The sequence below is a fragment of the Mastomys coucha genome, chromosome X (assembly GCF_008632895.1).
Source record: "Mastomys coucha isolate ucsf_1 chromosome X, UCSF_Mcou_1, whole genome shotgun sequence".
Classification (NCBI taxonomy): Eukaryota; Metazoa; Chordata; class Mammalia; order Rodentia; family Muridae; genus Mastomys; species Mastomys coucha.
The window spans coordinates 56,899,123-56,916,683 of record NC_045030.1 but is presented as its reverse complement, the minus strand read 5'-3'; the positions used below and the strand labels follow the sequence as shown (position 1 = coordinate 56,916,683).

The following is a 17,561-nucleotide window of genomic DNA, read 5'->3' as shown; positions in this document are numbered from 1 at the left end:
GGGGCTTGAAGGCAAACCACTGTAATTCCCACACATTTGTAAGGATGGAGAAAAATTACTGTTAAAATTTGAATAGATATTTTAAAATCAATTATTTTTCTCAGAAAACAAATCAGTGGCTTCCTAGTGCATGCAGGCATGATGAGAGAAGACTGAATACAAAACATTCCAAGGCAATTAGTGTAAAGAAACTTTTATTCTCCTGATGTAATTGTCGTCTCAGAAGCTTACTGTCTCAGTCTGCTAACCTAAGCTTAGTCCTGGAAGCTTCTAGCCTCTGTATCATATCTAAGCATGAAATGTTTTCAGTCTCTGAGATTTACTGCTGAATAAGCTCACCCTTTCTAGTTCTTTTTGATCTCTGGCTGGCTGGTCAACACAGCTGTTCTGGCTCAAACTCCTTTCCAAGCTGACTGATTCAATCTGGATTCTCTCACCTTCTGACTGAATTGCTCCACTTGGCCTCAAACTAACTCTAGCAATCTGTTCTAATCTGTCTCCTCGTTCTCTGCCTTGTTCTGACTTCACATGTGTCTAGCTTGTTGTCTCTCCTCTCTCTCTCTTTCTCTCCTGTCTTTGTACAACTTTCTCAGTAAGACTGCCTGCCTCCTTCTCTCTATACTGACCCTCAAGTAGCTTTTCTTTCCTCTCTCTTCTTGTGAGAATTGGGCATATCCTATTCTGTCAAATATTTCCCTGATTCATCAGTTTATCTGCCACTCAATTCGAACTTTCAAACAATGGTGCTTCCTTCTCCAAACTAACTTTACCTTCATTGTTTGTGATTAAAGATGTGTACTAAGCGTGTGTCTGTATTCCAACCAGATGGATTAGAGATGTGTATTAAGGGCTGAGCCATACCACAATTAGAAAAAAAAATTTTTTTTCAGTGAATAACACAATCTTGGGATTCATGCTGTGGTCAAATATTATGCAACAAATTAGCATGAGAACTGCTCTATAGCTTTACTATGGTTGTTACAGAAATGTACATTATTCCAAAATAAATTTAATTATACATTTAAAAGTTGCTGAATTTAGTTGGACTGGTATAACATGTTTAAGAAATGAAAAAGAAAGAAACTATATTTCATGATTCATTTTATGTTTGTTTTTGAAACAGTCTCACTATGTAACCCAAGCTGGCCTCACACTGGAGATTCTCAGGCTTCAGCTTTTCAAGTTTACAGGCAGTTTTCTAAAATTACAGGCAGTTGTCAGCAGGAGAACATCACAAAGACTTATATAATAGTCAAATATATTCCCCTAAATGCTTGAGTGGGTGACTATTGATATACTTCAACATTACAAGAAACATAGGCTTTTAGGCACTCCTTCCTTACCTTCTAAGGTTTTTTGGTGAGAGAAGCTACTGGGGAAACTGGATTTACATTAACGTTCCTTATAGTGGATGATTTCATGCTGTTGTCATTCTGTGTATAAGAGAAAGAAGTATACAGTTACAGCACTAGCTGCATACTAATCAAGTACTAGGGACCAATAGCTATAGATGAACAGGGAAATACTTAGTGCAGGATCATAGTACTACAATGAGGATGTCTTCCTATGAAGCAAGTGGCGGGGGTTGGGGGTGGGTGGGTAAGATTCATGTAGATAAAGCAATGGCACTCTTTTTTTTTAAGTTTTATTGTAGTATAATGAGAAAAGTTACACGATTTCAATTTATCTGAATTTGTTAACATTTTTTTTACATATTTTCTTTATTTACATGTAAATTTCTCCTTTCCCAGTTTCCCCTCCAAACAAACAAACAAACAAACAAAAACAACAAGAACAACCCCCTGTTGCCTCCCCCCCTCCCCATGCCTGCTACCCCACCTTCTCCCACTTATTGGCCTTGGTATTCCCCTACACTGGGGCACAGAACCTTCACAGGGCCAAGCTCCTCTCCTCCTATTGATGATCGAATTTACAATACTTTACTATACACATGCTGCCATATATATATGTATATATATATATATATATACATATATATGTGTGTATGTATGTATGTATGTATGTGGGAAACTGAGTGAGTCTCTGTACATCTTATATGTGCAGGAACCCAAAGAGGTCAGAAGAAGGTGACAGAGCCCCTAGACTGCTGTCACAGGAGGTTATGCATTACTGTGTGTGTGCTTCTAACACACCACTATGTTTGTGAAAATGGAAATTTTCTACAAATTTAAAATGTGAATACTGTACCAGATTTAGACATTCTTCCCAACTCTGACTTATCTGCATTGCAGTATGCATGTCCCTGAAGAAGAAAAGAAATTAATACTGTAGTCAGCCCATCTGAAGGAAAAGGTGGAACTGAATATACACATGATGAAAATAGTAACGCATAGTGCTCACCGTTCATGCATTGCTTCTCTGCTTGCTATATCCATACCTTCTTCCTAGAAGGGAGGGAAAGAATGGTAAACCAAGTGCCTAATTCCTACTGTTCTACTAAATTGCATTTCGGTTGGGAGTTTCAAATTTTCACCAAGATTTACTTTATTCTCCAGGCTATGGAAGAGCTACATTGTTTCATTATTAAAAATCTCTACATAAGTGTCTGGCTCTCTACTCTTTGTTACCCTACAAATTACCACAACAGTAGTCTACTACTTATGCAGTGCAGCATATCAAAGGCACAGAGGCTGACTGGATGAGAAACTCTGTACGTTACAGCAGTTGAGGAGGAAAACACCAACATTCACAATTACATGCTTTTCTCTACTAGTAGTACTGTGATGGTCTTAGTCTATAGCATACTAAATGCCCAGCAGTATGGATTTATTTAAGAAAGTGATAGGATTCAAGGATGATTTAAATCAAATCATTGGGGTTCAAAATATGTATTACAGGGCTGGTGAGATGACTCAGTGGGCAAAGGTGCCTGGTGACTTGGTTTTATTCCAAGGATCCCTATGATGCAAGGAGAGAACCAGCTCCCCAAAGTTGTCCATTGACCTCCACACTTGCACCCTGGAATGTCCCATCATATAACTACAGGCCTAATTAGTTAATTAATTAATTAATTAAAATTAAACCATGCATTACCTAAGTGAGGAAAGGATGCTGTTTGTATAAAATTGTTAAGAGGGACATTTAGAATATTTAACAAAGAAGTAAGAAGTATTAGTAAAAATGTGGAGAAACTATAACCTTTGGATACTGTTGGTGGTAATGAAAATGGTATTGATTCTGTAGAAAAGTCCCAAAAGAGATGGAAATTGGGGCTAAAATACTTTTACACAAACATCCGTAACAGCACCATTCATTCAGAGGTTGGCAACCAAGTGTCCTTCAAACAGGTGAGGATCAAAGTGTGCTATGCCCATACAAAAGAATATTGTTCATCTATATATAAAAAATAAGGTATGGCTTAGGCATGAAGTTCAGTGGTAGAGTGCTTGCTTAGCATGTACAAGGCCCTGGGGTTCAACTACCAGTACTTCCAAAGAAATTCTGAAATATATCGCAACATGGATAAGTCTTGAAACCATTATGCATAAGTAGAAAGAGCAAGGGCAAATACTGTATGATTGCATATATATATGTATATGTATATACATATATAATACATATACATATATATATATACCTAGAATAGTCAAAATTCATAAAGCCAGAAAATAAAATGGAGCTTACAGGCTTGGACTGGGGTGCTTCTGAGAATATAAAACTTGTTTAAGCGGATATATAGTTTCTTTGGGGGAGTAGGAAAGTCCTAGAAGCAGAAACAGTCATCTAACATTGTGAATGTACTTAGTACTATGAACTGTACTCTTAAAAATGGTCAAAATGGAGCAAGGTATACAGTTCAGTGGCAGAGTGCATGCCCAGCATGAGTGAGGGTCAATAGTACCTGCTATTCAAGAGAGGCTCACACGGGTAGATTACCTAAGCCTACGAGTCCAAGCCCAGCCTGAGGCAGCACAGTGAGGCCGCATTTCAAGATGGACAAAAAAAAAAAAAAAAAAAAAAAAATCCTACAAATAAACCTTCAGCTAGTAAGGTAAAGCTGAAGCAAATATTGGGGAAATGACAGAATATTATAAATAAAAATTCACATTTACTACCAGTATTGAGCTATTATTAATATTTGAGAATTTCTAAAAATAGCAATTTTTTTGTTTATTGTATTCTTTAGTATTTCTCTTTTGGGGAGAGTGGAAACATAAATAAACAAAGTCTCCTGTAGATCAGGGTGGCCTTGAACTAATATTTGTTTCTTAGGCTAGCCTTGAGCTCCTGATCTTCTTGCCTCTGCTCTGAACATTGGAAGTACAGGCATGCACGACCAATTTTGCACATAGTCGATGATTCATACAATGAACTAGCACAGTAGTATATATCCAAAATGTATAAATAAATGTGGCTTATTATACACTTTGTAGACATGTATACTCAGTTTTTATTGATGGTATGTGTGATTAAAAGAATTAAAAGGTCCACTTATATAGCTCTATGGTAGAGTGTAGGCTTAGCATCCATAAAGCCTTGAGTTTGAATCCAAACAACAAATAAATAAATACATTTAAAGATTATGGTCTATAATGTGGACTCTAAATGTCCCACGTAGGTCAAGGTGGCTCAAACTCATTATGTAGTTGACAATGATCTTGAACTCCTTATCTTCCCTCTTCCATCTTACAAGCACTGAGATTCCTGGCATGTGTCACTACACCTAGCCATTTATCTGTTTTGTTTTAGGAAAACATTCTCTGAATTAAAAATGTAATTGGCTATGACTGTTTTTAGAATTATAAAGACAGCTATAATAATAACAATAACAACAACAACAACAACAACAATAATAATAATAATAGCAGTAATGGGGCTGGTGAGATGGTATACTGGGGGAAGATGCTTGTCTCCAAGCTTCCTGAAGATAACCTGTTTGATTGTCAGGAAGTACATAGAGGAAGGAGAGAATTAGGTTCTACATGTCCTCCAACAGCCACATAAATGTCATGGCACACAAATACATACACACACAGAGACACAGACACAGACACACACACACACACACACACACACACACACTCATGCATGCACACATGCACCCCAATAAATAATTAAATCCCCAAAAAAAATAATTTAAAAGGAGCAACTTAATTTTGAAAATTCTTTAACCTGTTTGATTTGGAAAATCCGGTTGGCAGATGTACGACCGCGAGGAGGTAGAAACAGCTAAAAATTAAAATATAAGAGTCAGATTTACTGTAATGTTTTTTACTAATAATTTAAACTACAGCTGGGCGGTGGTGGCGCACGCCTTTGATCCCAGCACTTGGGAGGCAGAGGCAGGCAGATTTCTGAGTTCGAGGCCAGCCTGGTGTACAGAGTGAGTTCCAGGACAGCCTGGTGTACAGAGTGAGTTCCAGGGCTATACAGAGAAACCCTGTCTCGAAAAACAAACAAACAAAAAATAATAATAACAATAATAATAATAATAATTTAAACTACGAGCCAGGCAGTGGTGGCGCATGTCTTTAATCCCAGCACTCGGGAGGCAGAGACAGGCAGATTTCTGAGTTCTCTGGATAGCCAGGGCTACAGAGTGAGTTCCATGACAGCCAGGGTTATACAGAGAAATCCTGTCTCAAAAAACAAAAAACAAACAAACAAACAAAAGAAACATGAAGTTAATGTTATATTATCTAAAATACTTATTGAGTATCTGTTAACTTCAAAGCTTCCAAAAATAAAATTGGGGCTCGGCAGCAGTGGCACATGCCTTCAATGCCAGCCCTTGGGAGGCAGAGGTGGGTGGATCTCTATGAATTCAGGGCAAGCTCCGTCTATATAGAGAGTTTCAAGATAGCTAGAGCTACACAGAGAAACTGTCTCTAAAATCCAAAACCAAACATAAATGAATAAAATTTTGGATCTTGTTTGGAATACTGTGTTATTCAGACATCGATATCTATTGAGAATTACAATTGCTAACAGAAGAACACCAATACAATTTTTTTTGTTTACGTCTGAAGTTAATCTGCTTTTGAGACAGTCTTATGTAGACCAGATTGGCCTCAAACTCCTTATACACCTGAGCCCCTCCACTTCTGCACGTTGGGATGTCAAGTACACGCCCACATCCAGCCCCATTGCCAACTTTCCTTTCTTCAGACACCAGATATCAGTGTCGCCTCAGTTTTAGCTAAGCACTAGAGCTTCCCGAGAGGTGTTACCAGAGCAAGAAGCTCAAAGACATATTAAATCAGCAGTCAAACTGCCTCGCGTACAAAGAAAACATGAACAGAATAATTCATCACACATCTTAGAAGGTTGCTGGCAACAACTAATTTTCATAATATGGGTTGACTTAAGGCAAAGACTTTCAAGTAGTTGACAACATTTTCCTTTTCGTTGCTAAGATACTTGTTGCCTAGGTCCTTTCTCTTTTTCAGAGCCACTTTCTCCTTTATTTGTCTTGTCTCAAAGCTTATGAAAGCCCGTGTAAGAGGAGAATGAAACAATGAGGGGATTTAAAGCTAAGTATGGACACAAAGCTTAAATTACCCTCAGAATTTATCGAGAATCGATAACAAGCCTGGTTGTTTCCTGAAATGCTCTGTACTGAATTTATCATATCTGGCTTTCACATTCTGATTTTATCTATAGTGCTGGGGGAATCAAACCTAAGGTTTTGTGGAAGATAGGCATGTGTCATACCACTGAGCTCTACCCCCAGTCTCATTATATATTAATAACATAGTAAGTATATAGACAATATATGTATATATTCATATATTAAGTATATATATATGCATGTATGTTAAGAACATATATTAAGTGGAACATTTCAAAAATACCTAATGAGTACCTACTATGTGTTACATGTTACAGCACTTTGCTAGGACCTTGAGGATCTTGTAAATATGCTATCTCCCTGACCTTGAGAAAATCAACATCTAGTTAGGAAAAAGAAAAGGAAAGAAAAGAAACAGCAAAGCACAGGTAAGTGCCAGAGTCTCACAGAGTAGACAGAAATCCTTTTTGTTTTTAGATTTATTTTATTTTTTTATGTGTCTAAGTGTTTTGCCTGCATGTGTATATGAGTCCACATGGGTGCCTGGTGCCCTTATAGGTCAGATGCTGGAAGCCCCGTGTGGGTGCTGGGTAGCAAGTGCTCTTTTTTTTTTCGAGACAGAGTTTCTCTGTGTAGCCCTGGCTGTCCTGGAACTCACTCTGTGGCCCAGGCTGGCCTCGAACTCAGAAATCCACCTGCCTCTGCCTCCCAAGTGCTGAGATTAAAGGAGTACGCCACCACCGCCCGGCTTGGAATTCTTAATGTGTACAGAAGATGTTCCAATGAATGGGGAAAAACAACTCAGGTAGAGGTGCATGTCTAAGGCACAGAGAAGCTTAAGGTATTGAAAATGTACCTGGGAGGAATTGGCAGAAAATAAATTAAATGAAAAGTGGCTGACATGGAATTGTAATTTTTGGAATTTAGCCTCTGTTTGCAGTAGAAAGCAAAGTATAGACTTCTTGGCATTTCTAAATTTTTTTTTGATTTTCAAAATAGGGATTATATAATATTATGAAAATTTATAATATTCAAAACACTGAAACACTTCCTTGATTTTTTCTAAACTTGATAGGAAATTTTCACAAAAATTCTAAGCGAGTTTAACACACATGATGTAATATAAGGTTAATTTTTATAACCGTGATCACTTATGTTACCTAAGTTCTCACCAAAGCTGTTTGTTTATTTCAGTACCTTGAAGACTAACAAACTATTTCTTGTGTTATTTAACCATTGGGAAATTGTTTCCAAAATGTCAGAGGCATTTCTAAATCTTAAAGGTCTTTAAAATGAACTATTTCCATGTGCTATGAAAGGTTAAAGACAAACAAAGCAGCAATGTGTGGGGGAAGTTTCAAGTGAAGAAAGGAGGGTGTAAAAATATGAAAAGGGGGTCTTGGGCTGATGGGACTGGGTTAGAAAGATGAGATCAGCCGAAGGTTCAAAAATCATAGGCATACTGTGGCCAAGAAAAAGAGTGAAGATGAATGTGTGTCAAATAAACACATGCTTTTATGAAAGAGATGATTTTCTGTTTTACTAGGTTTTCAATGTTATCACATGACTTTTGCAGGAGCAGATTACATCAGTGGTATTTTATCCAAAGCTGGAAGAACAGTGAGGAGTGTAAAAATGACAACACAATAATCATATGTAGAACTTACTCATGGCACCACAGATGTGGTGGCACATCCCTTTAATCCCAGCACTCAGGAGGCAGAGGCAGGCAGATCTTTATGTTCTCAGCCAGCCTGGTCTACAGAGTGAGTTCCAGGACAGGCAGGGCTACACAGAGAGACCCTGTCTCACCAAGAAGTTTTTCTTTTAAAGGGAACTCCTTTGAGTGTTCACAGAAATTACATGAGAAGATTAGCATCACTGTTTCACCATAGGGCTCCATTGTAGAAGTATGACTAACTCATATATTTTTAGTATTTGTCACACCCTTATTATATTTAAGGAGTTGTGTTTCTTATCAGAAGGAAAGAAAAGAGATTAAAACAGCAACTGATAAGCCATAGATCTTAACCTTATGATCCCTTTAGGAAACCAATGATGGAAGCAAATACTACAAAAAAAGAAGAAAAACTCACAAGAACTATTGGCCATGATGCTGCACACCTGCAATAGCAACTCAGCACTAAAAGCAGGAGGATGGGAGTCTAAGGATAACACACAGCGGAACCCTGGAGAAGCAGAGAACGCACTCTGAAACAAATTTTGCTCCTTTTGTGTTCTTTTATTTCAGAGTGGAGAAAATAAAGTCTTACCCAGAGCAAATAGTTTCCTCAAATAAAGTCATTTCGACAAAGACTGGAAAGATAGCTCAGCCGTTGTGAGTGTACACTGCTCTTGCAGACGACCTGAGTTCAGTTCCCAGCACCCAGGATATGTGCTTCACAATTACCTGCAACTCCAGATCCAAGGGATTCAGCACTGTTTTCTGAACCCCATGGGTATTTACACACAGACACACACAGATACACAAACTTAAAAAGTAAAGTAATAATACACACATACAAAACAAAAACAAAAAAAAAGATACAAGAAGCAAATATCAAATGGAAGGAAAGTAAAATGGGGTTAAAAAACCCAAAAACAACAAAACAAAACAACAACAACAAGAAAAACACCACAAAAGTGAGTGGTCATGTAGATGAATAGGAGTCAGGGAGAAAGGCTTAAGGTAGCATTTGATTTGAGCTGGGCCTTGTAGACTGAGGAGTTTGGTAGCACATTGCCACAGAAAAGTGAAAATGTTTGCTATATTTTAGGCAAGGATATAAACCTGTTGTGCATCCAGGAAGGGAGGGAAAGAAGAAAAGGAGCTGATGCCAAAAGAGTTTTAAATGATGGAGAGTTTTATAAGCTACACTCAAATTTTTAAGTGCAGAAAAATGATTGACTCCAGTAAATATAGGACTGAAGCAAGTCGCAGGTTATATCCAGCAGCACTCTTTATTAGCTTTGGGATGAACAGAAGCAGGTATTCAGCTCTGAGCATGCTTTAGTTTCCAGCCAGAGGGCCAGTCTTTTCTAGGCATGTTTTTGGCCTGATGTTTTAATAACAGTGTGTGTGTGTGTGTGTGTGTGTGTGTGTGTCTGTGTGTAAGAAAAAGAGAGGCAGACAGAGGAAGCGAGGCAGAGAGACACACAGAGACAAAGAGACACACAGAGAGGCAGAGACAGAGAGACAGAGATTTTTGGAGATAGGTTCTCACTATGTAGCCCTAGCTAGGCTGAAACTTACTAAAGGAATCAGGCTGGCCTTGAACTCACAGAGATCCACCCTTCTGCTTTCTGAGTGCTGAGATTATACACATGCACCCTTAAGCTTGGTCTTACCCCCTGAGCCATCTTAGTGGCTCATTTTCTAGTTTCTGGATGCCCACGACCATGCTATTTTACAGAAAGCTTATAAACACTCACGTTTTCATAATTCAAATTACTAGACAGCTCACAATATATAGCGTGAAATATTAATGTTTGTGATGTTTATAATCTAATTGAAAAGTCGTGGTAACATGAACTTAAAGATATACATATTTTCTATTTAGAAAACATTGCATTAGCTCAGTTTTCATTACATGTTAGTGTGTGGGAGTGAGTGGGAGAGAGAGAGGTGGAAAATTGTTCTAAACTCACTATTTAAATTTTTTCAAAGATATTCTGAATTGATACCAAATAAGTGGTAAAGAGACAGTTTAGTTTGAGACAAAGATCTAAAATTTCCTATTGGAAAATGTTGTCCAGGAAATCATGAGAGGACATGAAATGAATCTCGCTGTGTTGAGTGGGACTAAAGTGGACTTATAGAACTATAAGCCACTGGAAGACTTCTACATTGGATACATATGCCTCAACTATTTGATCAGCAGCTTCTTTTAGTAATACCCCTGTGGCAAACCAGAGATTTTCTTGCTTCCAGAGAAAGCAAGAGCTCAAAGCAAAGGACTGCTGGTGATGCTCACAAGGAGAGTGCTGTGTGTCTTTTCTTATGTGGAACAAGATATTGAAGTCAAAACAGAACTGGGTTGTGAAGATCAGTGGTAAGAAGGCTTGTTTATCAACTTGATAAACTTCCTGTGTGTCTTTTGTGGAAATTCTCACTATGCTTTTTTCTCCTAGTCTAGGAGGATGAAATTCCTTGGAAGGAAGCAAGAGTACCAGTGCCAAGAAATGATGTCCTGAGGGTAGAGTATGTGCATGCTTATGGATGTTTAAGGGAAGTGGAGGGGGAGGGAGTTAGAGTGTGTGCTAGCTGAAATTTATTCCCAAGGAGTATATTTCACTGGAAAAATTAAGGAAGTCTGGATTTGTTTTCAGAAAAGCACAGCTGGATATAGTGGCCTATGAATCCCATCACTTGAGTGGTTGGGGGAGGGTCTTGAGTTTGCGTTCATCCCATACATAGAAATAAGAGAGACAGATGGAGAACAAAAACTAGCGTGGATGGATATTTAGAAATTTAATTTTAAACTATTCTAGCTTCACTCTTTTTAACCCATTTCCTATTAAAGTTGCTACAGATAAAATGCTTAGATAATCCTGAAGGAAGGGTTCTGGGGTATGCTTAAGATCACTCTGGCCAGGCGGTGGTGTTGCACACTAATCCCAGTACTTGGGAGGCAGAGGCAGGTGGATTTCTGAGTTTGAGGCCAGCCTGGTCTACAGAGTGAGTTCCAGGACAGCCAGGGCTATACAGAGAAACCCTGTCTCGAAAAACAAAAAGCAAAAAAACAAAAAACAAAAAACAAAACAAAACAAAACAAAAACAACAAAAAAAGATCACTCTAGAGGCAGGGGGATTTCTGAGTTCAAGGCCAGCCTGGATCACTCTGCCTGGTTCCAGAAATGATGAGTCAAGGCAGCTTATATTGGTCCTTAACAAGATGTAATACAGGCTGGATAGACAGAGCACAGATTGGTGCTAGAAATGAGATAGTGCACTTGCTACTAGGGGAGCATAAACTGATTTGGAGCTTGTGGCCACCAAGGTGCAAAGCTGATGATCAGATAAACAATAGGAATCATAGAGTTAAAATGTTTGGGCCTTCTGTGTAACACAAGCCTGCAACTCCAACACTTGGCAAAAGATCTCAAATTTGAAGACAGCCTAGACCACACAGCTAGATCTTGTCTTTAAAAAGAAAAAAAAAAAGAAAGAATGAAAGAAAGAAAAGGGAAACAAGAAAAGAAAAAGGGAAATGGATGAGATGGTTAGAAAATCATACTCTTTATGTCATTTCACAAAGGGTTTGTGACACTGGGAAACCAGGAGATTTTAAGTCTAAGACCAAAGTTTGAAGGTCTCTACAAAATGTCTAGTCACACAGTAGAGCTATGTTTTATCTGAGGACAGAAAATGTTAGTGAGGCAGAGGCAGAAGGATCACAAGTTGGAAGCCATCTTAGACTACATAGTGAGAATCCACAAACAGGGAAAGAATAGGGTTGTGGGAGTCTGGGAAGAGGTGGATAATAAAAACTATTGTTCATGCTTTGATGAAAATATTTAAATTCTATAGAAATGTAGAAAATAGAAGTTAAATTTGTCCTCTGATGGTATGTTCCAGAGATCGCTACTAAGGACAGGTTGATAGACACATATATGATCATGTTAAATGCATATCTTGATCCAGGGTCTAATTTCTACAGGCAGATTGCTAATGAGGGAACTGAGGAAGAGAGAGTGCACATGTGGAAGGAATTTGGGTCTTTAATGACATCACTGAACGATCAAATTAGCTAATCCTGGAACCTCTTCTATCATCAGACATCTTATAGTCTAAGCCTCTTCTAATTGGATTTTGCTGCTTCTGCCTATAGCACTGTAATTCATCATGTCATTCTCTTAGATAACTTAGCATTTCTGTACTAATGTAAACATATACTTACATATGTCTTATACTGATAATGAATTGATACGTTGACACAATAAAAACATATGCCTTGTATTATCATAGCAAACTAAATCAATAAGCCTTGAAATCCTCATCATTAAATAAGTTAGATGAATTCAATTCTTTACAAGAGCCCACTATATAAGATGGTTTATTTTAAATACACATTGTATTAAGATGAACCTTATGTAAATTAAGAATCTATAATTCCTGTGGATGGATTTGCATTAAAATGTTGGGCACATGGTTACTGTCTACACTACTATCAGTAGTAAAAACATTGTGGGATTGAAAAGGTGGATCAGTTTGTAGTGTTTTCTATGCAAGCATGAGGGCCTGAGTACAGATCTGTTTATGTACATAAAAGTCAGGCACAATTTTGTGCATCTGTGATCTCACAGCTGGGAAGACAGAGACAGGGAGATCCCTGCAACCTCCTGGTCAGCCGTTCTAATTGATTTGGTGAGCTCCAGGTTCAGTTAGAGACCATGTCTCAAATAAAAACAGTGAAGAAAGAGGAAGGCAAGTGATATCAAACTTTGCCCGCCCCAATTTTGCATACACACTTGCACATGCATCTTCACATGCACCCTTATAAACACACACACACTCACACACCCCATCTAATAATTAGTGACCATTCAGTATGTGCAAGGGCTATGCTAAATGCTTTATGCTAGATGTAATTATCAAAAAGCCTATAATGTCAGTTATCATATTCTCATCTTCCAGATGATGTGATTAAGGCATAGAAAAGGTAATTTGACCCCAAACAACTGAACTGAGTTTATAAGCACAGTGTTATTTGCTTGTTTGGTTGGTTGGTTTGGTTTTTTGAGACAGGGTTTCTCTGTGCAACCAGAGTTTCCCTGATTGTCTTGGAACTCACTCTGCAGGACAGGTTGGCCTTGAACTCAGAAATACATGTGTTTCTGCCTCCCAAGCACTGGGCTTAAAGGCATGCACCACCACCACCCAGTCAGTGTTATTCATTCATGTCCTTACTTTCCATCCTTTTTTACCACAAACCAATCTGGCCTCATTGTATCTTACACTTTTGTGCAATGAACGTAATTTTCCAACTAAATCCAGGTCCTCTGCCAGACAGCAAGTGCTCTTAAGCACTGAGCCATCTCTAGGTCCCACCATCAGCCAATTTGCCATAGTTATTGGAGTAGTACCCTCCCATTGAAGATGCAAGATACGCTTGCATCTACCTTTGCCTTCTTCTAATCTACCTTTGACTCTAAAGGCAAGGTAATTTAAAAAGTTTTTTTAATATACGTTACTTATTTTTGAGAAAGAATCTCATGCAGTCTGCATTGGCATTGAACTTGTTGAGCATGTAACTAAGGATGCTTAGAACTTATGATCTTTCTGCTTCACCTCCCAAACTTTGGGCTTCCAGGTATGAACCATGATACTTAGTTTATAGGGTGCTGAGGATCAAACTGAGGACTTTGTACGTACTGGGCTAGCATTCTATATCTCCAGCCCATGAAGGTTTAGTTTTAGGTGTGTGTGTGTGTGTGTGTGTGTGTGTGTGTGTGTGTGTGTGTTTGTGCATATCAGTATAGTTCCCCATTTAAGGCCAGAAGAAATGCTAGACCCCTGAGATCTGGAGTTGTATTGGGAACATAGCATGGGTGCTAGGAACTCCAGGTCCTGTGAGAGAGCAGCCAGTACTCTTAACCTCCAGCCCCCAGGAGAATTTTTGTTTGTTTGTTTGTTGTTTTGAAACCGAGTTTGTCTTTGGAGCCCTAGATGTCCTTGAATTTACTCTGTAGACCAGGCTTGCCAGGAATTCAGAGATCCACCTGGCTCTGCCTCCTGACTGCTGGAATTAAAGGTGTGTGCAACCTCCACCACCCAGCCCTCAGGGTGATTTTTTTTAACTGCGAGTTTGTTCATAGCAACCTCTGCCTTAAAAACAGAAAATAAGATATAGAATCTTTAGAGTAGAATGCAAGAAAAAGGTTCTGTGATGTTGTTTTGTTGGTTAGGAGTGTGTGTGTGTGTGTGTGTGTGTGTGTGTGTGTGTGTGTGTGTTAAGACAAAATCTTACAGTATAACTCAGCTTGGCCTTGCTATAGATCCCAGTCTTCCCTTAACTTCCCAATCTTCCTGCTTTAGCATCCCACAAACTAGAATTACAGACATGTGCTACCACACCTCAATCTATAAGATCTTATTGTAGTCTACTGGTTCCCACATGTCTTCCCACCTCCCATCCATTCTAGCTACGATGTATTCTTCCCAAATCAGTACATGCTCTTGCCTCCACACATTTTACTTCTAGCTCACCAAATGGGCTATTTTTCTTTATCCTAGATGTTTAAATATTTTATTTTTGAAACTTAAAATATAATTACATTGTTTTTCTCTTAACCTTCTTCCCTCCAACCTTTCCCATGTACTCCTGTACTCTCTTTCAAATTCATGACCTCTATTTCTTCAATGGTTACTTATTAGTTTGTTATTTGTGTATATGTGTGGGTATATGTATACCATTGCACAGGAATCTTAAGGTCAAAGAAAAACTTTCAGGAGTCAGTTCTGCCCTTCCTTCTCCAGTTCCCAGACTCTGGAGATAAGGAGACTAGGGAAGTAGAGATGCAAGGAAGCAGGAAGGGCAGAAGGGGGAAAGAAGGAGGAGAGGAGGGTGGAGACTGGGGACCAGGAAAGAAAGTGACAAGGGAAGGATGTGAGAAGGGAACTAGGAGGGTGTAGGAAGTGGAAGAGGGGGAGGAAAGGAGTGAAAGGAAGAGAAGAGGTTTAGGAGAGAGAAGGGGAGATCAAAAGAGCAAGGAAAAAGAGGTAAGGGAGGAAGGCATATGTGGAGAGAAGGGAAGAAGAGGTGAGAGGGAAGAAAGAGGTATTAGGGTTCTAGGAAAAGCAAAGAAGAATCACTAGCTTCCCATTGTTTTATGAGGCTAGCATTACTGAGATACCTAAGCCAGCAGAACTATCACTCTAATGCCAGAAGATCTATCCCAGGAATCTCAAGGTGATTCAACATAAAAAAAATCTACATAAGATACTCTATTAATAGCACAAAGGGGAAGAACACACAATTATTTCAAATGATGCAGAAGAAGTACAACAATTCAAACTGGTAGGAGTAGCCTGGAACTTCCTTAGCATGACAAAGGCCTTTCATAGATTAGTCTGTGGTGGAAAACTAAAAGGCCGCCCACCATTCCATCAGTAAGACAAAGATATGCACTAGAGAGGTGGTGATTCAAACAAACGGTGAATGCACTGAATGGCTCATTGAATGTTGTGAACAACAATTTACATCATTTAAAAAGAATTTATATGATGAATCATTTATTTTTTTGACTTACTGACCTATAAGAATGATTTCTACTTTCCTAGCCTTTGTTTTGTTTTGGTTTGGTTTGGTTTTTTAGTTTTTTAAGACAGGGTTTCTCTGTGTAGCCCTGGCTGTCCTGAAACTCACTCTGTAGACCAGGCTGGCCTTGAACTCAGAAATCCGCCTGCCTCTGCCTCCCAAGTGCTGGGATTAAAGGCTTGTGCCACCACTGCCCTATTTTCCTAGCTTTAATTAGCAGAAAAGGAGTTATAATTTAGAGATCTTATGGTAACACCACAAATTGGAATTTATAACTACACTCTCAGATGAATGTGAGAGAAAAGTTGAACTAAAGAGGGACTAAAAATTACTTTTAAGAGAGCCTGAGATGGAAACTAGATGGCTTTACATAAGGGATTTAAAAGCTAATTCAACTGCAGCTGCAGAAAAATAATTGTAAGTGTATTGAATGTGTTTGCTTTCCCTTAGTAATGTTTAGAGAAGTTGTTTCTCAAAGTCATTCTAGCACATTCGAGAACATTCTAGTACATTCTCAGGCTCCATCCTAGATGTTGTAAGTCACAAACTTTGCAGGGTGAGACCTAGTTGTGTTTTAACAAGCCTTCCATAATTCTACAAGTCTGTGAGCCACCACTGAAGACCAAGAGGTGTGTCTTACATAGGGATGCCATAATAAGCATTTTCTTACCAAACCATGCTGATTCCTTAATGGTGAGCTGTTCCTTCTCATTCCTGTGGGGTCAACTTGGAATCCCTGTGAATTATCACTGAGGCAAAAGAAAACATTCTGGTATATAAGATCCATTACCAAATTTTTAAACAAATATATCTTATAGTTAAAGAGGAACACTATGACACTGTGAATGTAAATGATTTCTTAGTGTAGATAGCTGTGCAGATGCTTACACACAGAGAGATGGGGGGAGGGAGGGAGAGAGAGAGTCAGAGAGACAGAGAAAAGAGATTAGCTCAGCTAAGCTTAAACAAGTTTCCTTGTAAGGTAAGAATTTCTCAGAGATGCCATTTTACCTCTAATTGTTCTCCTGAGAATAAGCATAATCTACTGTAACCTTGGAAATACAACATCTGTGTGTGTGTGTGTGTGTGTGTGTGTGTGTGTGTGTGTAAACCTGTAACTGATTTAATTTTATGATCAGAGCTACAATGTACAAGCACAAATTCTCTCTTAATGTCTGAACTGTTACAAAAAGAACCCTAACCAATAGCAGGGCTCACGGGCCTGCAATTGTCAGCAGGTAAACTTCGCCCTAGGGTATTAAAATGGTTTTGAATTCATTGGGTAACTCTAAAAGATTTCACATGAAAAAAATCCACACTCACTCGATATTTCTGGCTTCAGTAGAAACTTTGCAAGTTTGTTCAACCCTGGGCCACATTCCCACACTGGAAACAAGAGCAGACAAGTTAAGCAGCCAACTACTGACCTCGGAATATGGAGCCTATGTTCCCAACTTAACTGTTGCCTTCACAGGTGGCCTCAATCCTATTTGACCTTGTCACCCAGAAGAAGTCATCTTTTATTTTTTATGTTTCTTTTTTTATTGTAGCTTTGCGGTTTAACCCCAAAGAAGTCACAAAAGAATACAGATGGTTCCCATGTACTGTTTATCCAGGTTTCTCTACTGACTATAATAAATTGTTTTTAGCTAGGACTGGTAGTATATTCTCAACACTTGGGAAGTAAAGGCAGGAGAATCACGAATCCAATGCCAGTCTCAGCTACATAGTGAGTTTGAGGTTACATGAAACCTTCTCTGTCTCAGTCT

General features: G+C 38.7%; 1 protein-coding gene across 7 annotated transcripts in view; it reads right to left on the bottom strand.

Annotated features, from left to right (window-relative positions):
* LOC116092562 (protein FAM122A-like) overlaps nucleotides 1-17,561 on the bottom strand; it is a 58,444-nt gene that overhangs the window by 32,966 nt on the left and 7,917 nt on the right. For 6 of the 7 annotated variants that reach the window (XR_004119347.1, XR_004119333.1, XR_004119337.1 and 3 more), the window contains exons 3-8: nucleotides 17,116-17,178; nucleotides 16,463-16,541; nucleotides 5,134-5,190; nucleotides 2,362-2,405; nucleotides 2,209-2,263; nucleotides 1,344-1,433 (exon numbers count right to left, since the gene is read on the bottom strand). Coding sequence is in view for 1 of the 7 variants with exons in the window: in XM_031373783.1 (XP_031229643.1) it covers nucleotides 1,347-1,433; nucleotides 2,209-2,263; nucleotides 2,362-2,405; nucleotides 5,134-5,190; nucleotides 16,463-16,541; nucleotides 17,116-17,178 (385 nt within the window). In the remaining 6 variants the exon portion in view is untranslated. The remainder of the gene's footprint in view (nucleotides 1-1,343; nucleotides 1,434-2,208; nucleotides 2,264-2,361; nucleotides 2,406-5,133; nucleotides 5,191-16,462; nucleotides 16,542-17,115; nucleotides 17,179-17,561) is intronic. The other variant, XR_004119348.1, reaches the window with a different exon arrangement.